Source organism: Chlorocebus sabaeus, chromosome 1 (genome assembly GCF_047675955.1).
Source record: "Chlorocebus sabaeus isolate Y175 chromosome 1, mChlSab1.0.hap1, whole genome shotgun sequence".
NCBI lineage: Eukaryota > Metazoa > Chordata > Mammalia > Primates > Cercopithecidae > Chlorocebus > Chlorocebus sabaeus.
Genome location: NC_132904.1, coordinates 57997780 through 58019630, shown reverse-complemented (window position 1 = coordinate 58019630; position 21851 = coordinate 57997780). Strand labels below are relative to the sequence as shown.

General features: G+C 37.2%; 2 protein-coding genes across 5 annotated transcripts in view; both read left to right on the top strand.

Moving 5' to 3' along the window:
• The first annotated feature begins 502 nt into the window (after positions 1-502).
• On the top strand, positions 503-1701 carry OR2D3 (olfactory receptor family 2 subfamily D member 3). The gene has a single exon (XM_008008225.3). The coding sequence runs from the start codon at positions 663-665 to the stop codon at positions 1653-1655; it is 993 nt and encodes a 330-aa protein (XP_008006416.3). The 5' UTR covers positions 503-662; the 3' UTR covers positions 1656-1701.
• Positions 1702-5124: 3423 nt separating this feature from the next.
• Positions 5125-21851, top strand: part of ZNF215 (zinc finger protein 215) — a 33533-nt gene continuing 16806 nt past the window's right edge. For 3 of the 4 annotated variants that reach the window (XM_037999777.2, XM_037999775.2, XM_008008238.3), the window contains exons 1-4: positions 5128-6400; positions 7336-7481; positions 12268-12846; positions 21441-21523. Coding sequence is in view for 2 of the 4 variants with exons in the window: in XM_008008238.3 (XP_008006429.3) it covers positions 12447-12846; positions 21441-21523 (483 nt within the window). In the remaining 2 variants the exon portion in view is untranslated. Of the gene's footprint in view, positions 6401-7335; positions 7482-12267; positions 12847-21440; positions 21524-21851 lie in introns of all 4 variants that reach the window. The other variant, XM_037999776.2, reaches the window with a different exon arrangement.

Here is a 21851-nt window from a genome sequence, read left to right as displayed (position 1 = left end):
TTCAATTTGTGTGGCAAATTCTGCACATATTTTTCTTCATGGTTTCTTAGAAAGTGTTTGTGTTTTTCAAGTCTGGTCCTATCCAAATATCACACAAATTTTAACTTATTTTTTCTTTTTGTGTTGCTTTAATTTTAATATTTTATTTCTTAATCCAAATAGTTTGGCCTGTAGTGTAGGATAGCTAAGGCTTTACTTTTAAACTCAGCAAAAGTCTGTTGCTTCTTAATAGGCCAAATTAAGTTTGATTCCTGAAAACCACTTCGCACTTTTGAAGTATATGTTATAATTAAATATGTGGTATTTTAAATAGTTAGTGGTAGAGTTTTCCACATAAGGATAGTCCTAACAGTATATACAATCATTTCCTAACAGTATATTTATAGCCAGTTAGTAAAATCCACATGAACTTGAACATCCTTACATCAGAACTAGCCAAGAGGGCTTTAACAGTATTATATTTTATTAAAAAGCGGTACTGTGGAGAGAGGATTTGGAAAATAACTAACTTGGTTTAAATTGCAACCAATTAATAACAATAAATATATGCATTTATTGTTAACCAGAACAAGCTGGATAGCAAAGAGCTAGAAATACTCAACTAGGTGTCAGTTTTAACATGACCCTCTTCTACAAGATTTGATGTCATAGACCCAACAAAAATGTGTTCTTTTTTCTTGTGCCAAACAGGTAAACAGGCAAAAGTATCAATGGGAGAAGAAAACCAAACCTTTGTGTCCAAGTTTATCTTCCTGGGCCTTTCACAGGACTTGCAGACCCAGATCCTGCTATTTATCCTTTTCTTCATCATTCATCTGCTGACTGTGCTTGGAAACCTGCTCATCATCACTCTCATCTTCCTGGATTCTCACCTTCACACTCCCATGTGTTTTTTTCTTAGAAATCTCTCCTTTGCAGATCTCTGTTTCTCTACTGGCATTGTCCCTCAAGTGTTGGTTCACTTCCTGGTAAAGAGGAAAACCATTTCTTTTTATGGGTGTATGACACAGATAATTGTCTTTCTTCTGGTTGGGTGTACAGAGTGTGTGCTGCTGGCCGTGATGTCCTATGACCGGTATGTGGCTGTCTGCAAGCCCTTGCACTACTCCACCATCATGACCCAATGGGTGTGTCCCTGGCTATCCTTCGGGTCCTGGGCCAGTGGGGCACTAGTGTCTTTAGTAGATACCAGCTTTACTTTCCATCTTCCCTACTGGAGACAGAATATAATCAATCACTACTTTTGCGAACCTCCTGCCCTCCTGAAGCTGGCTTCCGCAGACACTTACAACACAGCAATGGCCATCTTTTCAATGGGCGTGGTAATTCTCCTGGCCCCTGTCTCCCTGATTCTTGTTTCTCATTGGAATATTATCTCCACTGTTATCCAGAAGCAGTCTGGGGAAGGGAGGCTGAAGGCTTTTTCCACCTGTGGCTCCCATCTTATTGTTGTTGTCCTCTTCTATGGGTCAGGAATATTCACCTACATGCGACCAAACTCCAAGACTGCAAAAGAACGGGATAAAATGATATCTGTGTTCTATACAGTGGTGACTCCAATGTTGAACCCCATAATTTATAGCCTGAGGAACAAAGATGTCAAAGGGGCTCTCAGGAAACTAGCTGAGAGAAAGTCCTTCTCTCATAGGCAGTAACCTCTGAGTCTGACTTTTAGAGCTATGGTAACATCCTTTAAAAAGGAGCAAGATTTTAGTAGGCAATTATGAATTAGGTTATTTCAGGAAGAAGTGTGAAAATGAACATGTTCTAAAAACTGAATACTACAATCTAAACAAGAACATAGGAAAAAAATAAAAGCATGAAAAGTTAGGTCATTTCCTGATTGTAAAAGGTGTTGGGTGCTACTGTGAGGAGTTTGGAGTTAATTCAGCTGCCATGGGCATGTTTTAAGCACAGTCACAATTGAATCTAGGAGGTTTCAACCAGATTATTCTGAAATAAGAGCTAATACAAATTGCAAGCATAATTCTAACATCAAAGACATCTCAAGTTTGTATGTCTTCAGCAGACAAACCTTAGAATAGGCTCTGATTAAAACAATTAAAGTATCTGTAAGAATCTTTAATACTGGGTTCATTAGATCCTAGAGCATTTCAGCTTGTGAAAAGGTATCAGAGAAAATAATACTTCCTAGTTCTTCATGTTCTCTCCTGAAAATCCCCCAAAATTTTATATAATCACCTCAAATTTCGTGTAAGCATAGGCTATCAGAGTAAAAAGGGAATTCAATAGTAATATAATCTGAGACTTAAATTATTCCATAATATCTCTATCAAATAATTGCTCAGCATTTGCCTAACCAGGAATGATACAGCTCCTTACTCCATTGGGCCACTCTCTTTCATATAAAGGTAGTTTTTAGTATTACAGAGATCTTCCTCATGATAAGTCAAAATCAATTTTCCTGTGTCTTCAACCTAGTTTCTCTAGTTTTAGTCTTAGAGCAATTGTCGTTATTCTTCTGTACCAGAACACACTAGGTCAATTTCTGTATTTGCCCAAATTCAATTGTCTCTGCCAACTGCCATTAGTTTCTTTACAATTTCTTTATCTAATATGCTTTGGTACCCTGTATTCATCTTGGTCATCCCCTTTTGAATGAGCCCAATTTACCTAATGAGTATTTCTTTAAAAAACAAAAGAGAAATTAGAATTTTAGAAATTGGAGTTTACCAATTCTAGGGTGACCCCTCCATAGGCTTCAATGCCTGCACACCATGTCACACTGTGGCCCAACTTCTCTAAAATAGTCAATTCCAGAGTCTACTTCAGTTCCTCATAAACCCATAATACAAATAAACTGGCTGGTAGCCACTTCGTTCTTTCACTTAAACTTCTAACATTCACATGTTTAGAGGTGGTTTTCTATGGTAACTATTCTATAGCCATCATGCACATGGGGTCCAGAAACCACAGACCTCAGATTGACTGTGTGTCCCCTCCAGTGAAGAGCTATCCCATAGCTGTACTTATTTCTTTCTTCTTTAATTCATACATACATACATTTTAAAACCAGCTATTGATCTTTTATTTCATTTTATCTTATGCAATTCTGAGTGTATTTGATATACCCAGAGTAATGACTGAGACATAATGTATTTTAATACACATTTTTTACTATCTTTTAAAAATTTACTGGAACTGTACCACAATAGGCAAACTTTAATCTGGGGTATGATAATCACTGAAAACCTTCATTCAAATGATATGTGTTAGTTGAGGTGATATAGAGAAAGATAGGAAAGTTTTAGTTGAATTTGGTAACTTTGGCTGCTAGTTATGATCTAGATGAGATCTATTTCAGTGAATAGAGGAAAAATAAGAAAATGTAAACAGACATTTGGAGATGTTTTACCATGAGGAAGAAGGAGGAAATGAGGTGTGGTTAGGAAAGTGGGATTGTGGGGGGTTTTATTCATTTTATTTTATTTTAGATGCTTAGGCTACTCCCCCACCCATTCCTTGCAGATTCTAGCCCCTGACTCACTGCCACTCTCCCAAAGATGCTGCTCCTATGTTATAGTTCTTGGTTATTTTAATTTTCACATAGAATGAAATATTCAAATAGTTTGCATTCTGAGATTCCTTAATCCTTGCTTCTTTAATGATTTCAGCTACTCATTCCCATGGTCATATCTTAAATATTGACATTAATGATAACTGCCATTCCCCTCTGACCACATTTCAAACACACTCCTGAGTAAAATAAAATGATTGCTGTTTTAAAGCACTAAATTTTGAAATGGTCTGTATGCAGCAATGGATTACTGACACATTGAGAATTATGTTCCCACTCATTCCACCAAAATAGATGCCAATGGGGCTTCTTCATAAAGCTGTCTGCATGAAACCACTACTTCCCATGCTAGGGAGGGAAGGGGAAAATAAAGACTCTAAAAATTTCTAATGAAAACATATTTAATACATACACCAAGAAATCATCACAATGATGACACATCAGTCAGGGTTTTTAGTTTCAAGTAACAGAAACTAAGCATGATTTAAGTTAAAAGTAAAAATATTGAAATAATATTTGAGCCATATAGCCAGAACCACAGACTAAAATCGTACCACAGAATTCATCCTATGAAGACAAGACTTCCATTTAGCACTAGAGGCATGATTTACCTGCCAACACCATCAGGACAAGACACTGCTTCCAGAGCTGCTGATTCTGGAAACTGAATATTGCTGCATCCATTGCCACTGTTGGAAAGAAAAAAATATGTCTTCTGACAAAAACAACCTGAGCCAGGTGATCAAATTGAACAACAACAAGGATAAGTCATGTTGATAGTATGTACCTGTGATGTGATGTAATAAAATTGGTACTCTATCTCTGTGACCTTCATCTCCAGTCTAACCACAGGAAAAACATCAGAAAACTCTGAATAGAGGGAGATCATACAAAATGCTTGACCAGTACTCCTCAACACTGCCAAGGTTATCAAACACAAAGAAAGTATGAGAAACCGTCACAGTCAAGAAGAGCCTAAAGAGACATGACAACTAAATGTAATGTGATATTCCAGTTGGGATCCTGCATCAGAGAAAAGAAAAAAGATAAAAACAAAACAAAGAAACCAACTAAAGAAATCTGGTCTTTACCAACCTGGACAACATGGCAAAAATCCATCTCTACAAAAAATAATAATAAAAAAAATTAGCCAGGCATGGTGACAAGCACCTGTAGTTCCAGCTACTTGGGAGGCTGAGATGGGAGGATCACATGAGCTCAGGGAGCTCCAGGCTGCAGTGAGCTGTCACACCACTGCACTCCAGCCTGGCAGCCTGGGTGACAGAGTGAGAACCAGTCAAAAAAAAAAGAAGAAAGAAAAGAAGCAAGCAAGGAAGAGAAAGAAAGAAAAGAAAAGAAATAAAAAGAAAGAAAGGAAGAAGGAAGGAAGGAAAAAAGAAAAGGAAAGAAAAAATAAAATGAAAGAAAAAAGAAAAGAAGAAATCTGAATAAAGTATTGTGGACTTAATAACGTATCAACGTTATTTCATTTTTTTATTTTTATATTTTATTTTTATTTTCTTAGTTGTAACAAATATACCATAATAATGTAAGAGGGTAATAACAGGGTAAACTAGTTGTGGAGTAAAAGGTAACTCTCTGTATTACCTTCTCAATGTTTCCAAAACTGTAAATCCAAAACTGCTCTAAAAAATAAAGTCTATTTAAAAACAAATAAATAAAAGAAACTATATGGTGAGTCCTTGTTTTTTTTGTGTGTCACTAGCTATTCAAAGTTGCCATCTTGTTTTACCTTAGTCAACTCCTGGCCTAAATATAAAGCTCTCTCTGGTTTAAGTTCTTTCACTCTGGTCCTACATCACTGTTTACATGCCTCTGTGCAAGCACTAATCATATTATCATGTACTTAATGTCACCGAGCATTCTGTACTTTGTGACACACCCATCCCTTCCCTCTGTGTCTCCGCACCCACCAGATTTCCTCCTACCTCTCAGACTGATCCTCCTCTCTCTTTTTTTTTTTTTTTTTTTGCAGGTCCGCCTTCCTGACTCAACCAATGGTGGTGGTGTTCCCCGGGCCAATCCCAGCCCATTTCCTTCTATTCTATTTTCTCTCTTCCTCTCTGTCTCTCCCTCTGCAATCCTATTCCAATGAATAGCATCAATCACTATCTACCCAGATTGACACAAATTTTACAGGTCTAGCCCCAGACATCTCTAAACTCCCAGATGCTTACATCCAAATACCTAACTGACAATGCTTCTCGGATGCCACAAAGTACCTTATTCTTAACAAGCCAAAACAGAACAACGAACTGCAAGACCTCTTACTTCCATACAAAACTGAATGAATGAATCTGTGAACTAATAAACTAATAAAGACCATGTAAGACACTGACAATGTCTTGTTGAAATTGTCATTGTTTTTGATTCCAGACAAATGGGGTGTGGGGAAAAGAAAGGCGATTTGGACTCGTTTTCCCAGACGGGATGAGGAAGCGCCGGAAGTATGACGCTCATTTCTTTAAGCCACCAGAAGCGCCTCGTGAGTCCATTCAAAGGGCCAGAGTTCCAAGATTGAGGCGTGGGCGGGGCCTGCAGAAAGGGGCGGTGTTTGAAAAGACCAGATCTACCTTACCCACCCAGGTCGCGGTGATTACTGGGGGTTCCTTCTACAGCTGGTGCGCGTGCGCAAGAGTGCGCCGAGGTTGTACCGTCGCAATATAGGAAACTCAGAGCCGGCTGTGAGTTGAGGGTTCGCGAGGTCAGGGGTTCCTAGTTGCAGCGTGATTACCAACACCAGCTCCCTTCACTGTCCAAGACAGCGATTCCGTGGCTCCTCTCAGAACTGGCGCTTGGGAGTGACTGAACGGGCCCCTGAATAGGAGCGGTGGCTCACAGGTATCACCCTCGTTGGTGGGCAGTGGGCAGTGGGCACGCGGGGGCTTGGGATTGGGAATCACGCTTGAGGGCGTCCATGCGGAACGTGCAGCTCCCCTCAGCTTGCTTGCAGTTACCCAATTTCCACGCTGCCCTCCAAGGTCTGTGCCTGAGAAGCGGAGGAGGGCGCGAGCTGAATGGAGGGATGGAAACGTGGGCTGCGGAAGTAAGACAAGCGTGAGAGCAGCGACGGAGGGCTAGGGGTGGGCCGCGGGACGGCTGGGGTCAGGATCCAGCTCCGCTAAAGCAAGGATTTAACCACACTCCTGTCGCCTCTTCCATTCTGTAATAGGGGCAGTCTCCAGCCGCTCAAAGTGGTTAGTATGTTATGATCAGCTGGTTTGGGAATGGCTGGTATTGATGCCTTATGGAAAAACCAAGTGTGACTGAATCAATCAACTGGGAAAGACAATAGAGTTTTAATTCCATATTGCCTTGTTTTCCCAGTCATTCCTGGCCACCTCCCTAAAACATTAAAACCTCCAAGTATCGTACTTATTTTAATATAGTTATTTCTCCATTTACTGTAAGTGACTTATATTCAGTCACTTATTTGCAAACTGTTTTCTGTTCCTCTTTATCTGAGCTAATCTCGCCAAGTGGTTCTTACCTCAAGCAGCTGTCCCACCTACAACCTGTTTGATTAGAAATAACTCTCTTCACAGACAATACCCTTTTCCCATAATTAGCAGCTGTTCAAGTTCCTTGCGGCCGTAAAACCGTAGAACTGGTGCCACCTGATTATATTCGTCTAACCGTCCACTACAACGTTCGGGTCCCTCCGTCACAGTGGCACCGGCTCTGTGTCTTAATCCTGAATCCCACCTTTATATCAGAGGCATCTATTCAGTACTTTAGAGTTTAACGGTTGTATTTCTTGGCTTTGTATATTCCAGTGTTCATGACTTACCATTTAAGCTACTTGAAGTCACGTCACACCTTGGATCTCTATCTTCAAAACTGTTCCACCTCGGAAATCTTAATTAAATGCGGCATGCCATCCTGAACGTCTCTCCCTGTCCTAGCTCTGTAACTGTTTACAGTGAGTAATTCATTAATTTGTGTTTTTCACCTACAAACCTCCCAGTATATTTGTTGCTTTTTTTATTTCCTGAGTTGGATAGTTAATGCATCTCATTCTTGTTTAATTATATGTAAGGCTTTTCCATTGCCTATCAGGAGCTTCAGCTGTGCTCTTTAGATTTTGACGTACAATGTTTTTACTGTTTTTAGATACTTTGCAGTTGTACTTTTGATTCTTTTCTTTATTTTTATTTTTTTAGTAGCAAACATTTGAATTTTAAAGTAGGTTAAATTGTTTTTTCTATGTGGTTTTAATTTCTGGTTTTGCATTCTAGTAATAAATGTGGTTTCCACTATTGTTTACCATTTATCAAGGATTTTCTATTTGGTAGCCTAATAAATCACTTTCAAAAACATTCCCAAACATGCTTGAATAGAAACTACATTTTATCTAGTTCTATTTATTAGGCTAAGCATATTATTTATATCCATTATACTATTACTTTTTCAACTTTATCTGTCAAAGTCTAAGAAAGTTACCTAATATCCCATTTCTATTGTATCATTGTTGACTTCATTTCTTGTTTTCTGAGAATTTTGCTAAAAATGTTTCAAGTATGTTGCACATTTAATGATAGTTATATTTCATTGAGTTATAATCATTTAGTTTCCTCTAATGTATTTGTGCTTTTAATGCATTATAATTTTAATTCCCTACACTCTTGAATATTTTTTGTTTGCCTGGTATTTTTTAAAAATCATTTTACTTTCAGTTTTGGAGTTCTCATTTTGGATGTCTTTTGAGTTTTATGTAGTTTGAGTTTAAATTTTTACACAGTACATTTATTGTTGCAATTAACGTCTTTGTTACTTTTACTTTTTAGCATAAAGCCTTTTCTATGTCTTTGACATATGGCCTGTGAGCTTTTATTTTTTTCCTTCTCCATTTTTGTTACTTTCAAAGTATCTGGGCCCATAGTTCATTTTTTTGTTGGACTCAATGATACTACTTCAGGACTATTTCACCAGTCATATTTAAGAGATCACTCTCAGCTGGTTGCTCACACCTGCAATCCCAGCACTTTGGGAGGCTGAGGTGGGTGGATCACCTGAAGTCAGGAGTTTGAGACCAGCCTGACCAACATGGTAAAACCCCATCTCTACTAAATACAAAAAATTAGCTGGGCATGGTGGCAGGTGCCTGTAATCCTAGCTACTTGGGAGGCTGAGGCAGGAAAATCACTTAAACTTGGGAGGCAGAGGCTGCAGTGAGCCGAGATTGTGCCATTGCACTCCAGCCTGGGCAATAAGAGCGAAAACTCCGTCTAAAAAAAAAAAAAGATTCTTTTCCCATAGCATTGTGCTTGTTTTCTTTAATTGAGCTAGAGTGTAGAGGTGGTTCCAATTTGTTTTCTATGTCAGGTGAGATCATGAGTCCTCTAAGTGGGCCCTTCATCTGCAGAAAACTTCACTGAGCCAGCTGCACCCTCATTGTTGTTTATTTTGTGTCCTCACGGGTTAAGGCTGAGTGGTATATTTTTAGAGCAAGTAAAGAAAGATCTGCCTGGAAATTGTTAGTGTCCTGAACAAATGCAATTGCATAAATCAAAAGTGGAGCTAATGAGGCCAGATCAGGAGGAGCGTGGATGTCAATAATTGTGGCAGGTTTTCAGTCTATTGTACTACGGTGAGCCTTGGCAGATGTGAATGAGGAGAAAGATGGACTTGTGTTACGAGTTTGGGGAGATGTCAAGGAGCACCCCAGAGGGATTCATTGCAGGAAATGCTTGTTTCAGGGCAACTGGAAGCAATTTTCTATCCAGTGAGACCCAGGAGTAGCCCAAGAAAGGCACCATTGCCCTTTTCCTCCCCGGGCCATGACAACATAAAAGGGATCTTTCAAGCCAGAAGACACCTGCCTCTGTGACTTTTCACTTGCTGTGGGAAATCCTTTGAGGAGCTTGCATTCACAGATAAAAAAAAATTCTAAATAAATTGAATAAAGTTACAGGAAAATAGAGAAGATAGTACAACAGTGTGTCCATACACCCCTCCACTAATTTTTCCTATTAGTAACATTTTACATTAGTATAGTACCTTTGTTAAAATTAATAATGCTACATTAACTAAAGTCCATGCTTTATTCAAGTTTAATTTTTACCTAATGTCTTTCTTATATAGAATCCATCCAGTATACCACATTACATTCTGTTGCCATGCCTCCTCAGGCTTCTCTTGGCTGTGGCAGTTTCTCAGACATTCCTTGTTTCTGATCATGCTGACAGTTATGAGGGAGTATTGGTTAAGTATGGAGAACCATCTGTTGGAATTTTATGTTTTTCTCATTATTAGACTGGGGTTATGAGTTTAGAGCAGGAAGATCACAGAGGCAAAATGCCATTTTCATCACATTGTCTCAAGGCTACGTCCTGCCAACATGACTTATTGCTATTGATGCTAATCTTGGTCACGTGGCTGAGGTGGTATTTGTCAGGTTTTTCCTCTGTAAATTTACCTTTCCCCTCCCCCAACATTTCCTCTTTGGCAGGAAATGCCTATGCAGAGTCCATACTTAAGCGGTGGGGTGGGGAGTTATGCTCTACCTTGTGGGTGGCTGAGAATTTGCATAAATTATTCAGAATTTTTCTGCATAGATTTATTCTCCCCCATTTATTAATAAGTTGCCATTTATATCAGTGTGGCTTATGAGTATTTAATTGTTTTAATTATCTAATATTCTGTTGCTTATATTGTTCCAGATTTGGCCACAAGGAGCTCTTTCATTTGGCTCCTGTGTACCTTGATGTGCCCCAATAAATGTTTCAGTTTCTTTTTTTAAAAAAAATTTTTTTGAGCATTTTTTTACTTTCTGGCACTATAAGATGCTCCATGCTTATGTTGTATGAGCCTCAGTCCTAGAATCAGCCATTTCTCCAAGAAATCCTGGTTCCTATTGGAGAATGGTATTAGAAACCAAGATCTGGGAGCTAATTGTTCTTTTGCTGCTGGGCTGTTCTTGCTTCTAGACCTACTTAGCCAACAGAGCAAGGAAATATGTGTTTATACTAATCTATGTATATATACATATATGTAAATATGTAACCATCTTCATCTAATTCAGCCAAATACAAATTCACACGTAGGTCTCCAGCTCTTCTAATCCATTATCACAAGCATCATTCTAGACTCCTTCCCTTGGTTTTCTGTAAATTTCTAGTCAAACATTGAGAAACCTGGCTCTTACCACTCATCTGCCACTAAACTGTCTTTTAATAGTTCTGTGTGTCCTTCCCCTACTCTGTTCACTAATACTTATTTGAATGCTGAGTGATCTATTCAGGCAGGCATTGCCATGGACAAGGTCACACAAGCTTTTGGCCAATATGTAAGATCTAACATTGTAACATACATGTGTGCATATGATCTACTGAGTGCTTACTGTGTGTATCAAGAAATGAGATGAGAGCTCTTTTAATACCTATAATTTGATCAGATATTTTTATATCCATTTTACAGTTGAGAATGCAAATGCTCAGCTTTATACATATAGTAACTAGTACAGCTGAGATATAAACTCATGTATCTATGACTCCAAAGTATATACTCTCATTTATATATTGCCTATAGCAGAGTTTCTAAACCTTGCAATTATCGACACTTTGGACTGGGTAATTCTTTGCTATAGGGGGCTATCCTGTGTAGGATATTTAGCGACATCCCTGGCTTTGACTTCCTAGAGGCCAGGTACAATCTCTAGCTGTAACAATCAAAACTGTCTCTAGACATTGCCAAATTTCCCCTGTTGGCAAAATCTCCTGATTGAGAACTACTAACCTTTGATGATCATAATCAAAATGACACCTGAATAGTAAATTGCATCTGGACTTGGAGAACTGTAAATCAAATAGAAAAAGCTGTATCTGGCCAGCCCCGAATGTAGTAACACCTGTAATTTGGCAGGCTCTTTGAGACAACCCGTAAAGTTGTGCTCAGTTGTTATGAGAGATATTGGCTCCTGGGGGAATTCTTTTGAGTCAGAGTGTTTCCTACACCACATTTATGGGTCTCATCTCCCTGCACTTGAGCTACACTCTGCAAAGACTCACACTGAAGAAAAATGCATATTATTCTGCTAGCAAGTTGTTTTTTGCCTTCTGAGTAAATTGGTGCCAAATATGACTAATAGTAGTCTTGTGAGTCTAAATGTTCAGTTGCGCCTGAGACATCCCTGGTGGGCATTGCATAATTGTCCATAGTACTAACAGATACAAACTTTTCACTGTAGTCTGGCAATCCACTTTTTGATTTATTCCTAATAATAGTTTATGGATATTATTCTAGTATATTTTAAACAATTGTCTCTTACCTTAATTTCTAGTGCTATTGTCAGTTTCACTCATAGAATTTTATTAGCATTTTAATAAGAACTTGGGGTAAGGTTTTTCAGTCATATCTATTCTGAAACCTTAATATCCTACCTGAAGTTTTGTGTTGCTTAATTTTAAGGTAAAAATGGTTTGCTACTTGATATAGAATAAATCTAATTGTAATTCAATTATGAAGTCTTTTTAAATCAAAGGACTCTTCATCATTTGTTTCGGTATGTCTATTTATCTGTGTGTGTCCTTTGGGAAACTGGTTAGGAGAAAGGAAAAGCATATTTTCTAGTTTTAAGAAAGGAAAATAAAATAGAAGGAGAATCCAGATATGTATTTTTCTTAGGCAATTTTAATAACAATAGTTATGTTTTAAAACTATGCTAATATATGTTTGTTACCTGTGGGTTAATTTCTATCTTTTTTCAGTTGCTCAGGTATCTGAATATTGGCTTTGTGTATAAAGTTCCTGGAGCTTTCCTTCTTACCGTGAAATAACTTGGCTTAAATCACGCTGCATATAGTACACAGGTGCTTAGCTCAAGCCTGAGAATTACTGCAATCTAGTAAGGTGGATTTGAACTACTGTGGGAGTTCTATTTAGGAAGATGCAGCCTCTGAGCAAGTTGATGGCTATCTCAAAACCTCAAAACATGTCTCTACATGAACAAAGAGAGGTTCTGAGAGCAGATATCTCTTGGCAGCAGGAAACCATCCCCGTCGTGGAGACACATGACTCTGAGGCATCTCGTCAAAAGTTCAGGCATTTCCAGTATTTGAAAGTGTCTGGGCCCCATGAAGCCCTGAGCCAACTCTGGGAGCTCTGTCTTCAATGGCTGAGACCAGAGATTCATACAAAGAAGCAGATTATAGAACTGCTGGTGCTGGAACAATTCCTGGCAATCCTGCCTGAAGAAGTCAGAACGTGGGTGAATTTACAACATCCAAACAACAGTAAAGATATGGTGACCCTCATAGAAGATGTGATTGAAATGCTTGAAGGTGAAGGTAAGAATATAAAAAAATTGAAGGTAAAATACTTGACCTTTCCCATGTAAAGAGAAACTATCTTTTTTTGAGGTCAGAGGGTATCAGGTGCCAGATCTTGAAGGACTTTATACTACTCTATTAGGCAGCCTTGACTTTATTCTGTAAGTAATAGAAATAGAGAATTAGATCTCACAGATTGGGTAGGGGAGTGAGACAGTTTGATTTGCCAGTTAAAAATATTATGTTGACATCAATTTAGAGCAGGAGTTGGTAAAATATGGCACACGGGCCAAATATTTTTTAAAATAAAGTGTTATTGGAACATAGCTATGTCCATTTACATTTTGTCTATGATTGCTTTTGTGCTATGAGGAGAGTTGGGTACTTGTAGCAGAGACTGTATTGTCCACAAAGTCTAAAATATTTGTTATCTGCCCCTTTACAGAAAAAGTTTACTGATGTCTCACGTAAAGGAGAGAGATCTGAGGGTTCTGAAAATAGAAAAACCAGTTAGGCTATTGTGATAGATTAGATGTTAGAGAATGAGCATTGGGAAAGCAGGAGTTTGAACCTAAAGGAATTATAAACTTATAAATAGGATACCTTTTGACATAAATTCACAGGTACTGGCCTGCATGAGTGGAATTTGGGAGTGGGGGGAGAAGTTGTAATACTTTAATTATGTGGCACGTTTTATTTGAGGTTCCTGTGGGACTTCCACAATGAATAAACCAATATATAGTTAACAGTATGCCTTCAGTGTTCAGAAAGAGAAGATTTGGAAGCTTATATGTATGAACAGAGCAGTAGGAGAAATACAAATCCTTAGGGAGCAGCAATATTTAAGAGCTGGTCTAGGTGTAACCATCAGTTACAGGAAATATAGAGGATAGTGGAACATGTTGAACTATACTATGATAATACCATTTGTAAAATCCAAACTGGGAAACTATAAGACAGTCCAGTTTTTAAGGGAAGGAGTATGGCAAAGTGATATGGAGATTAGTTATATATCTTTTAAGTTTTTTAAATCATGTGAATGTGTGGACCTTATAAGACATGAGGCCATGAACTGCATATTTAATGAGGAATTATTGATTGGGGAGAGTGACTGTGTTGGTATTGTGGTTATATTTAGTCTTTGTCTAAAAAATATTTTTTAATGAGCAAAAGAAGAGAAGCCTAATAATTCCTAGAAAGTAATAATCTAGGAAATCAGAGAACCAGAAAAGATTGGTATCTGAGTTAAGAAAGTAGAAATTTTCAAGAAGTGAATGTTCAACAATGGTATAACAAAAAGGTCCTATTAAGATCAATATTAAAAATAATTCATTGAAATTGTTGATTAGGAGTAATTTTAAGGTTTAGTTGGAGCAGTTTTAGAGGATTTGAGGGGTGCTTCTTTGTAGTGAGTTGTATTAGTTTTCTATTGCTACTATAATAAATTACCACAAACTTGGTGGCTTAAAACAACATGAATGTATTATTCTACAAGTCTGTAGATCAGAGATCCAACATGGGTCTCCCTCAGCTAAAATCAAGGTAAAGGTGGTACCGTTTTCTTTCTGGGGCTTATGTTCCCCTTCCCCTGTCTTCAAAGCTAGCAACAATGGGCCAAGTCCTTTTCACACTGCCACATCTCTGACACTTTATTCTGTTGTCATAGCTCTTGCTCACTCATGGTGCTTCTCACTGTCTCACCACACTGGGAAAGGTTCCTCACTTTTCAGGATTCATGTAATTAGGTTGTGATCACCTGGATAATTCAGGATGATCTCCCTCATCTTAAGGTCCTTGACTTTAATCACATCTGCAGAGTCCTTCTTGCCATGTATCCAAGGACTAAGACGTGGATATTTTTGGGGGCTGCTATTCTGCCCATCATATGGATTAAAAAACATAGGTTTGAGGTGGGAATGTGATCATGATTATAGACTATTCTTGAGAAATCTAGTAGAAAAGGCAAATGAGAGGTTGCAGGGTAATACAGAACTGAAGAAAGTCTTTTGGTTGTTTCTTTGGTTTGTCTGGTGGCTCTCTGAAAAACCTGCTCATAGGGCTTGCCCTTATTTTACCTAGCTCAAAAGTTACTCAGAACTGAGTTGGCTACCTGGGGTGTATTTGTCAAAAACATTTCATGGAAAATGTATTAGCTACTGCTGTCTGAGATAATAAATAACAGTTGAGATGCTGAAGAATGATATGCTTTGAGGGAATAAGGGATTTTGAAAGCTCCCACATATTTCTGAAAATCTGGAAGACTGAAGACATGTTTAGAAAGACCTGAGAAAGCCCTAACTTTTATCTCTAGCTGACCTTCAGGTGCTACACAAGCAAGAAGTGAAGAATAATGTAGAGTTAAAAGTGTCTGAGTGAGTGAGTGTGCCCTAATATACACAATGCAGCTGCAGAGACCAGGTGATGGTTTTTGTTTTTGATATTATTTTTATGTTTCAAGGCATTTAAGAAAATTTCTGTGATATTACAAGCTGACCACTAAGCTGAGGGAACAGATTCATGCAGGTAAACACAACATGGAATATAGACTTTACAAAATTAGTTCAAAAGTTACTAAATGAGCAATAACTACAACAGTTTGAGCCTCAAAATATATGAAGCAAATACAGAAGTGAAAGAGAAATAGATCAAGAATAATTATTGGAGATTTCACCCCAATTTTATTAACAGATAAAAATACTAGAAAAAAGATTAAAAAGGAAATAGAAGACTTGAGAAACACTATAAACTGACTTGAACTAACAAATATACAGAGTGTACTACCCAAAAAACAACAGAAGATACATTTTCAAGTATACATGGAATAGTCTCCAGGATAGACCAAATGTTAGACTAAAAAACAAGTTTCAGAACATTTAAGTAGATTGATATCTCATAAAGTATCTTTTCCAACTATAGCAGAATTAGAAATCAATAACAGAAGGAAATCTGGATAATTCACAGATAAGTGGAAATTAACAGTCACATAATCAATGGGTCAAAAAGGAAAGCACAAAGGAAATGAAAAAATATTTTGAGAAATGGAAACAAAAATACAACATACCAAAACTTATGACATACAGTGAAGGCATGGCTCAAATTACAGCTATAAATGCCTACATTAAAAAAAAAGATCTCAACCCTCTACCTGAAGGAACTAGAAAAAGAAAACCTAAAAGCAAGATGAAGAAAGAAAATAAATATTAGAGCAAAGATAAATGATGTGGAGAACACAAAAGTAATAGAAACAACAAAACTGAAAGTTGGTACTTTGAAAAGATCAACAAAATTGACAAAGGTATAGCTACACTGACCAAGAAAAAGAGGACTCAAATTACTAAAATCAGGAAAAGTGGGGACATTACTACTGACTTTGCATAAAATGAAAGGGCTCATAAGAGAATACTACGAGCAATTAAATGCCAACAAATTAGATGCACTTAGATGAAATTCACAAATTCCAAAAACACAAATGACCAAAACTGACTGAAGAAATAGAAAATCTGAACTCAACTCACCAATAACAAAAGACTGAATTAGTTATTTTTAAAATTTCAACAAAGAAAACTCAAAGATGATATGGCTTTACTGGTGAATTCTACTAAACTTTTGGAAAATTAACACCAGTATTCTCAAACTCTTCCAAAAAATTGGAGGAACACTTTTTAACTTATCCTGTGAGGCAAGTACTAATCTGATGCCAAAGCCTGACAAAGACTCACAGCAAAAGAAAAATGGCAAACCAAATCCAACAGCATTTTAAGAGGACTATACAAAACGACTTAGTGGGATTTATCCCAGGAATGCAAATATGGTTCAACAAATAAAAATATATCAGTGTTGTACATCATATTAATACAGTGAAAAGGGAAAAGTGCATGATTATCTCAATTGATGCAGAAAAAGCATCTGACAAAATCCAATGCCCTTTTATGACAAAAATTTTAAAAAAGACTAGAAGTGAACTCACTCAACTTGACAAAGGGCATTTATAAAAAACCCACAGTTAACATTATACTTGATGAACTTGATGAACAAGTGAAAGCTTTGTTCTTAGAATCAGGAACAAGATAAGAATGTCCACTCTTGCCACTTCTATTCAATGTCATACTGAACGTTCTAGCTAGTGCAATTAGGCAAGAAAAAAAGAAAAGGTATCATGATTGAAAAGGAAGAAGTAAAACTATCCCTACTGGCAGATGTTGTACTCTTATATAGCCAAAATTCTAAATAACCCAGTAAAAAACTATTAGACCTAATAAATTCAAAGTTGCAGGATGCAAGATCAACAAAAATAGGTTATGTGCCTATAGCAATGAATGACCCTAAAAAGAAACCAAGAAAACAATTTCATTTATAATCTGTGAAAAATAAAAGAGAGGTGTAGGACTTGTCTGCTGAAGACTACGAACTATTGTTGAAATTAAAGACCTAAGTAAATCCTGCGTTCACGTATTGGAAAACAATATCATAAAGATAATACTCCCCCAAAGCAATCTACAGATTCAAATGCAATCCCTATCAAAATCCCAGCTGCTTTTTTTTTTTTTTCCTGGCAGAAATGGACAATTTGATCCTAAAATTCATATGGAATTGGAAAGGACCCAAGATAGTCAAACTGCCTTCATAAAGAAGATAGTTTTACAATGTATACTTCTCAATTTCAAAACTCACTAAAAAACTGCAATAATCAAAGCTATGTGGTATTGGAATAGAATTAAGAGTCCAGAAATAAACTCATACATCTATGTCCAATTAATTTTTGACAAGGGTGCCAAGGCATTAAATGAGAAAATAATAGTTTTTCAACAAATATTGCTGGGACCACTTGATTTCCATATGCAAAAGATTGGAGTAGGGGCCTTACCTCATATCATGCACAAAAGTTAACTCAAAATGGGTCAATTGTCTAAATATAAGAGCTAAAGTCATAAAATTCTGAGTAGAAAATATAGAAATAACTCTTCACCTTAAGTTTGGTAATCAATGCTTAGCTATGACACCAAAAATACAAGAAACAAAAGAAAAAATAGATAAATTAGACCATCAAAATTAAACACTTTTCTGCATCAAAAGACACCATCAAGGCAGCAAAAAACCTACAGAATGAGAAAAAACATTTTGAAAATCATATATCTGATAAGGGTCTAATATCAGGAAAATATAAAGAACTCTTACAATTCAATAACAAGATAAGCAACACAGTTTTTTAAATGGACAAAGGACTTGAATGGATATTTTTCCAAAGAAGATATACAAATAGCCAAAAAGTATAGGAATAAATGTTCAGGATCACTAGTCATTAGGGAATTGCAACTCAAAACCGTAATGACACCCACTAGGATGGCTATAATAAAGGAAAAAGAATAGGGTTAGCTAGGATGTGGAGAAATTGTTTGGAATTGTATGTCGTTGTTGGCAATATAAAGTGGTTCAGCCACTGTGAAAAACAGTTTGGTGGTTCCTCAAAAACTTAAACATAGAATTACCATATACCCCAGAGAATTCAAGACACATATTCACATTAAGAAGTGGAAACAACCCAGATATCCATCAACTAACGAATGGATAAACTGTGCTATATACCTACAATGGAGTATTATTCTGCCGTAAAAAAAATAAAAGTACTGATACACATTTTAAAAGAAATGTTTGGAACTCCAAAACATTATGCTAAGTGAGAGAAGTCAGACACAAAAGGTCACATACTATATGATTGAATTTATGTGGAATGTCCAGAATAGGCAAATTCGTAGAGACAGTATGAGGAAAGGGAGTACATGGGAGTGACTCCTAAATGAATATGGGACTCTTTCTTGGTAATGAAAATGTTCTGGAATTACATAGTGGTAATCATTGCACAACATTATGAATGTATTAAAAGCCACTGGATTATATTCTTTAAAATAGCTAATATGGTGAATTTTACATTATGTGAATTTTACCTTTTCTTAAACTTAGTTCTAAGCTTAATAGAGAATGAAGTGACTTCACTAGAGCCATGATAGAATGGGAGAAAATTAAAGAATCAATGTAGTGTAGTGGGACTCTGATAAAAGTTGGAGAATACACAAAAAGCAAGGACGTGAAAATTGAAAGGATAGGAGGATGCAGTTATCGATTGATTTATCTAATTTTATATGCATGGTAGGATAGTTCTAAGTAATAAAGACCAGAGTATGAGCAAGGAAGTAGATTGGTTGCTGATGGTTATTAGAGATAAGAAAGTCAAAGTTCTATCAGTTTGGGTTGCTGGAAGGGGTGTCTGTGTCAGTGTTGAAGTAACCTATTAAAAGACTGTCAGGATTTGGGGTGGAAAGCAACAATGTGAACCAAGTAACCACAGTTTTTATTGGCCTAGTACAATTACTTTAGTGTTGGTCATTAACAATACACTAGGCTCTCTGAGAGCAGGTATTTCTGTATCTCGCACATAGGAGATAGTAAATATGTGTTAAAAAAAGGAATGTGTGATAGCTTAATATAACATGAAGAACGGTATAGTTAAATGGCATAAACTAGTAAGAAATATTTTTGCATGACAGAAAATACTAGGAAGTGGAAGGGAGGTACAAGTAGATCAGAACAATTTCCAAGATCATAGTGCTTACAGGATGGAGAAAGGTGCCTTTGATGATGCCAAGATCCATTTAGCAAGGGAGAAGGAAGAGTCTATAAAGAACTTGAGAATGTATATAGATGTTTCTTTGAATGGAATGAGGGTTTCGGAGAACACGATGCTAAAAGTTCAAGAAGGGGAGGTCAGCAGAGACGAACTAAGGGAAGAAAATGATATTTAGAGAGAGCAGTAAATAAGAGGATAGCTGATTGGAGGGATTTGTACCTTTCCAAGATACCTCAAGAATTTCCAAGAATGTCAAGAACAAGGAACAACATTGTACTGACCTAAAGATTATGGAATTGAGCAGACTGACATTCTACAAAGTGTTATATAGACTTGAATAAAGTTAACAGATCTCAGGGCCAGGCTCACACTTGTAATCCCAACTCTTTGGGAGGCTGAGGCAGGAGGATCACTTGAGGCCAAGAGTTCAAGACCAGCCTGGGCAGCATTGAAAGATCCTGTCTCTAAAGAAAAAAAGAAAAAATATAAAACAAAAACCAAACTTTATCCGAGCATGGTGGCACATGCTTGTAGTCCTTGCTATTCAGGAGGCTGAGGCAGGAGGATTGGTTGAGCCCAGGAGTTTGAGACGGTAGTGAGGTGTGATTGCATCATACTGCACTGCAGCCTGGACTGAGTGAGACCCTCTTTTAAAACAAACAAAATAAAAAGTTAGACCATAATATTTACAGCATTCACATGGTACGTTGCTGAGAAATTTGGATTTTTGTTTGCTTTTATTCAGACAGGGTTTCACTTGTCACCAGGCCTGGAGTGTGGTGGTGCAATCACCACTCACTGCAGCCTCGACCTCCTAGGCTCAGGTGATCCTCCTCCCTCAGCCTCCCAAGTAGATGAGACCACATACACACACCACCATACCTGGCTAATTTATTATTATTATTATTTGCAAAGAAAGGGTCTCCCTATGTTGCTTAGGCTGGCCTTGGATGCTAGGCTCAAGCATTCCTCCCACCATGGCCTCCCAAAGTTGTTGGGATTACAGGTGTGAGCCATCAGGCCTGCCCTGATAGTGTTTTAAGAAGTCCCCATGCAGTTGTTTAAATTATTGTTGAACCCAATTATACATTTATAATGGAGAATTCATGCTGATTATTATGTAACTGCATGGTTTTAAGATTTCTGGGGGGTTTCAAAGGTCATTAAAAGTTTTAAAATGGGGGTGGAGATGATACAGGTTTGCCAAATCTTTTTAAGTAAAACATTTTTTAAATCAATAACATATTAGAAGACATTTTAACATCAAAAGAAAGTCCCTTATATTGAATAAATGTAATGTTATAACAAACTTACTACATTGTTTCTACTCTTTTCATTTCACCCTGAATCAGTGAAAACTTCACAGACCAGTGTGACACTTGATGATCACTGATGTAACTCATGAATCTTCCACAGTGGCCCCGGGATAAACTTCTCACTGAATGGCTGGATAAGAGAATTGGTTGTCCCTCAGAATTTTATGTTTTGAAAGAAGCAATAGTTCAAGGTGGACAGGTTGCTTAGGTCTGTGTATAGTAAGCACAGAGCAACTCACAGGAAAACAATCCTTGAAAAGAATTCTCTCTGGAGTGTTTGAAGAAGGGATTGGTTGGATAAAATATTATAAGCTCCAAGTAGAATTACAGCCTGTGATGGCTACGCTGTAGTTAGGCTTTAGTTATGACAGAATTAGTTATTTTTTGGAATCTGCTATAAGCATAGATGAGGTCTGAAAATATTATTTTGTCCCTCTTTCTGATTCAATAGATCTCAACCCATGGAAGCATATCAGAATCACATTTAAAATATTTTTAAAATACAAGATCTAGGCCTGACCTTTGAAGATTGTGTTTGCTGGTAGGGCCTGACATTATTTTTTTCAAAGTTCTATGGATAATTCCTGTGAATATCATATTAAAACAACTATAATTATTAGAAGTTGCTCTAGGGCAAAACTTGTCTCCCTAATATTTTCCTTCCTCTTCCTCAGATACGCTCTGCAAGGACTCTGCCCCACAGATGGGGAACATTAAGGAGAAAATGAAAGCTGGCTCACGAACAGGCAAACCACAGGTGAATTAGGATTCTAGTTATTACTGAACATATATGCTCATTTTTAGTATTACCTGCTTTCAATTTTTTGATCTTTGAACTTTTGCCAAACATGGTTCCATCCAAGAACATAAGACTTTTATTTTCCCACAGGACACTGGACCTATTTTAGTTGGTGATATACTCTTAGCCATATAGTCGCTCTGTGTATCTGTTCCCTCAAGAATATAGTTTTATTTTATCTGTAGACGCTATGGATGTAGAGCCTACCAGAAAACGTTGAGAACTAAGGCTCAAGAGTAGAATCCAGAGCAATGTCACTTACTACACAAGAGTAGAAGAAACCTCA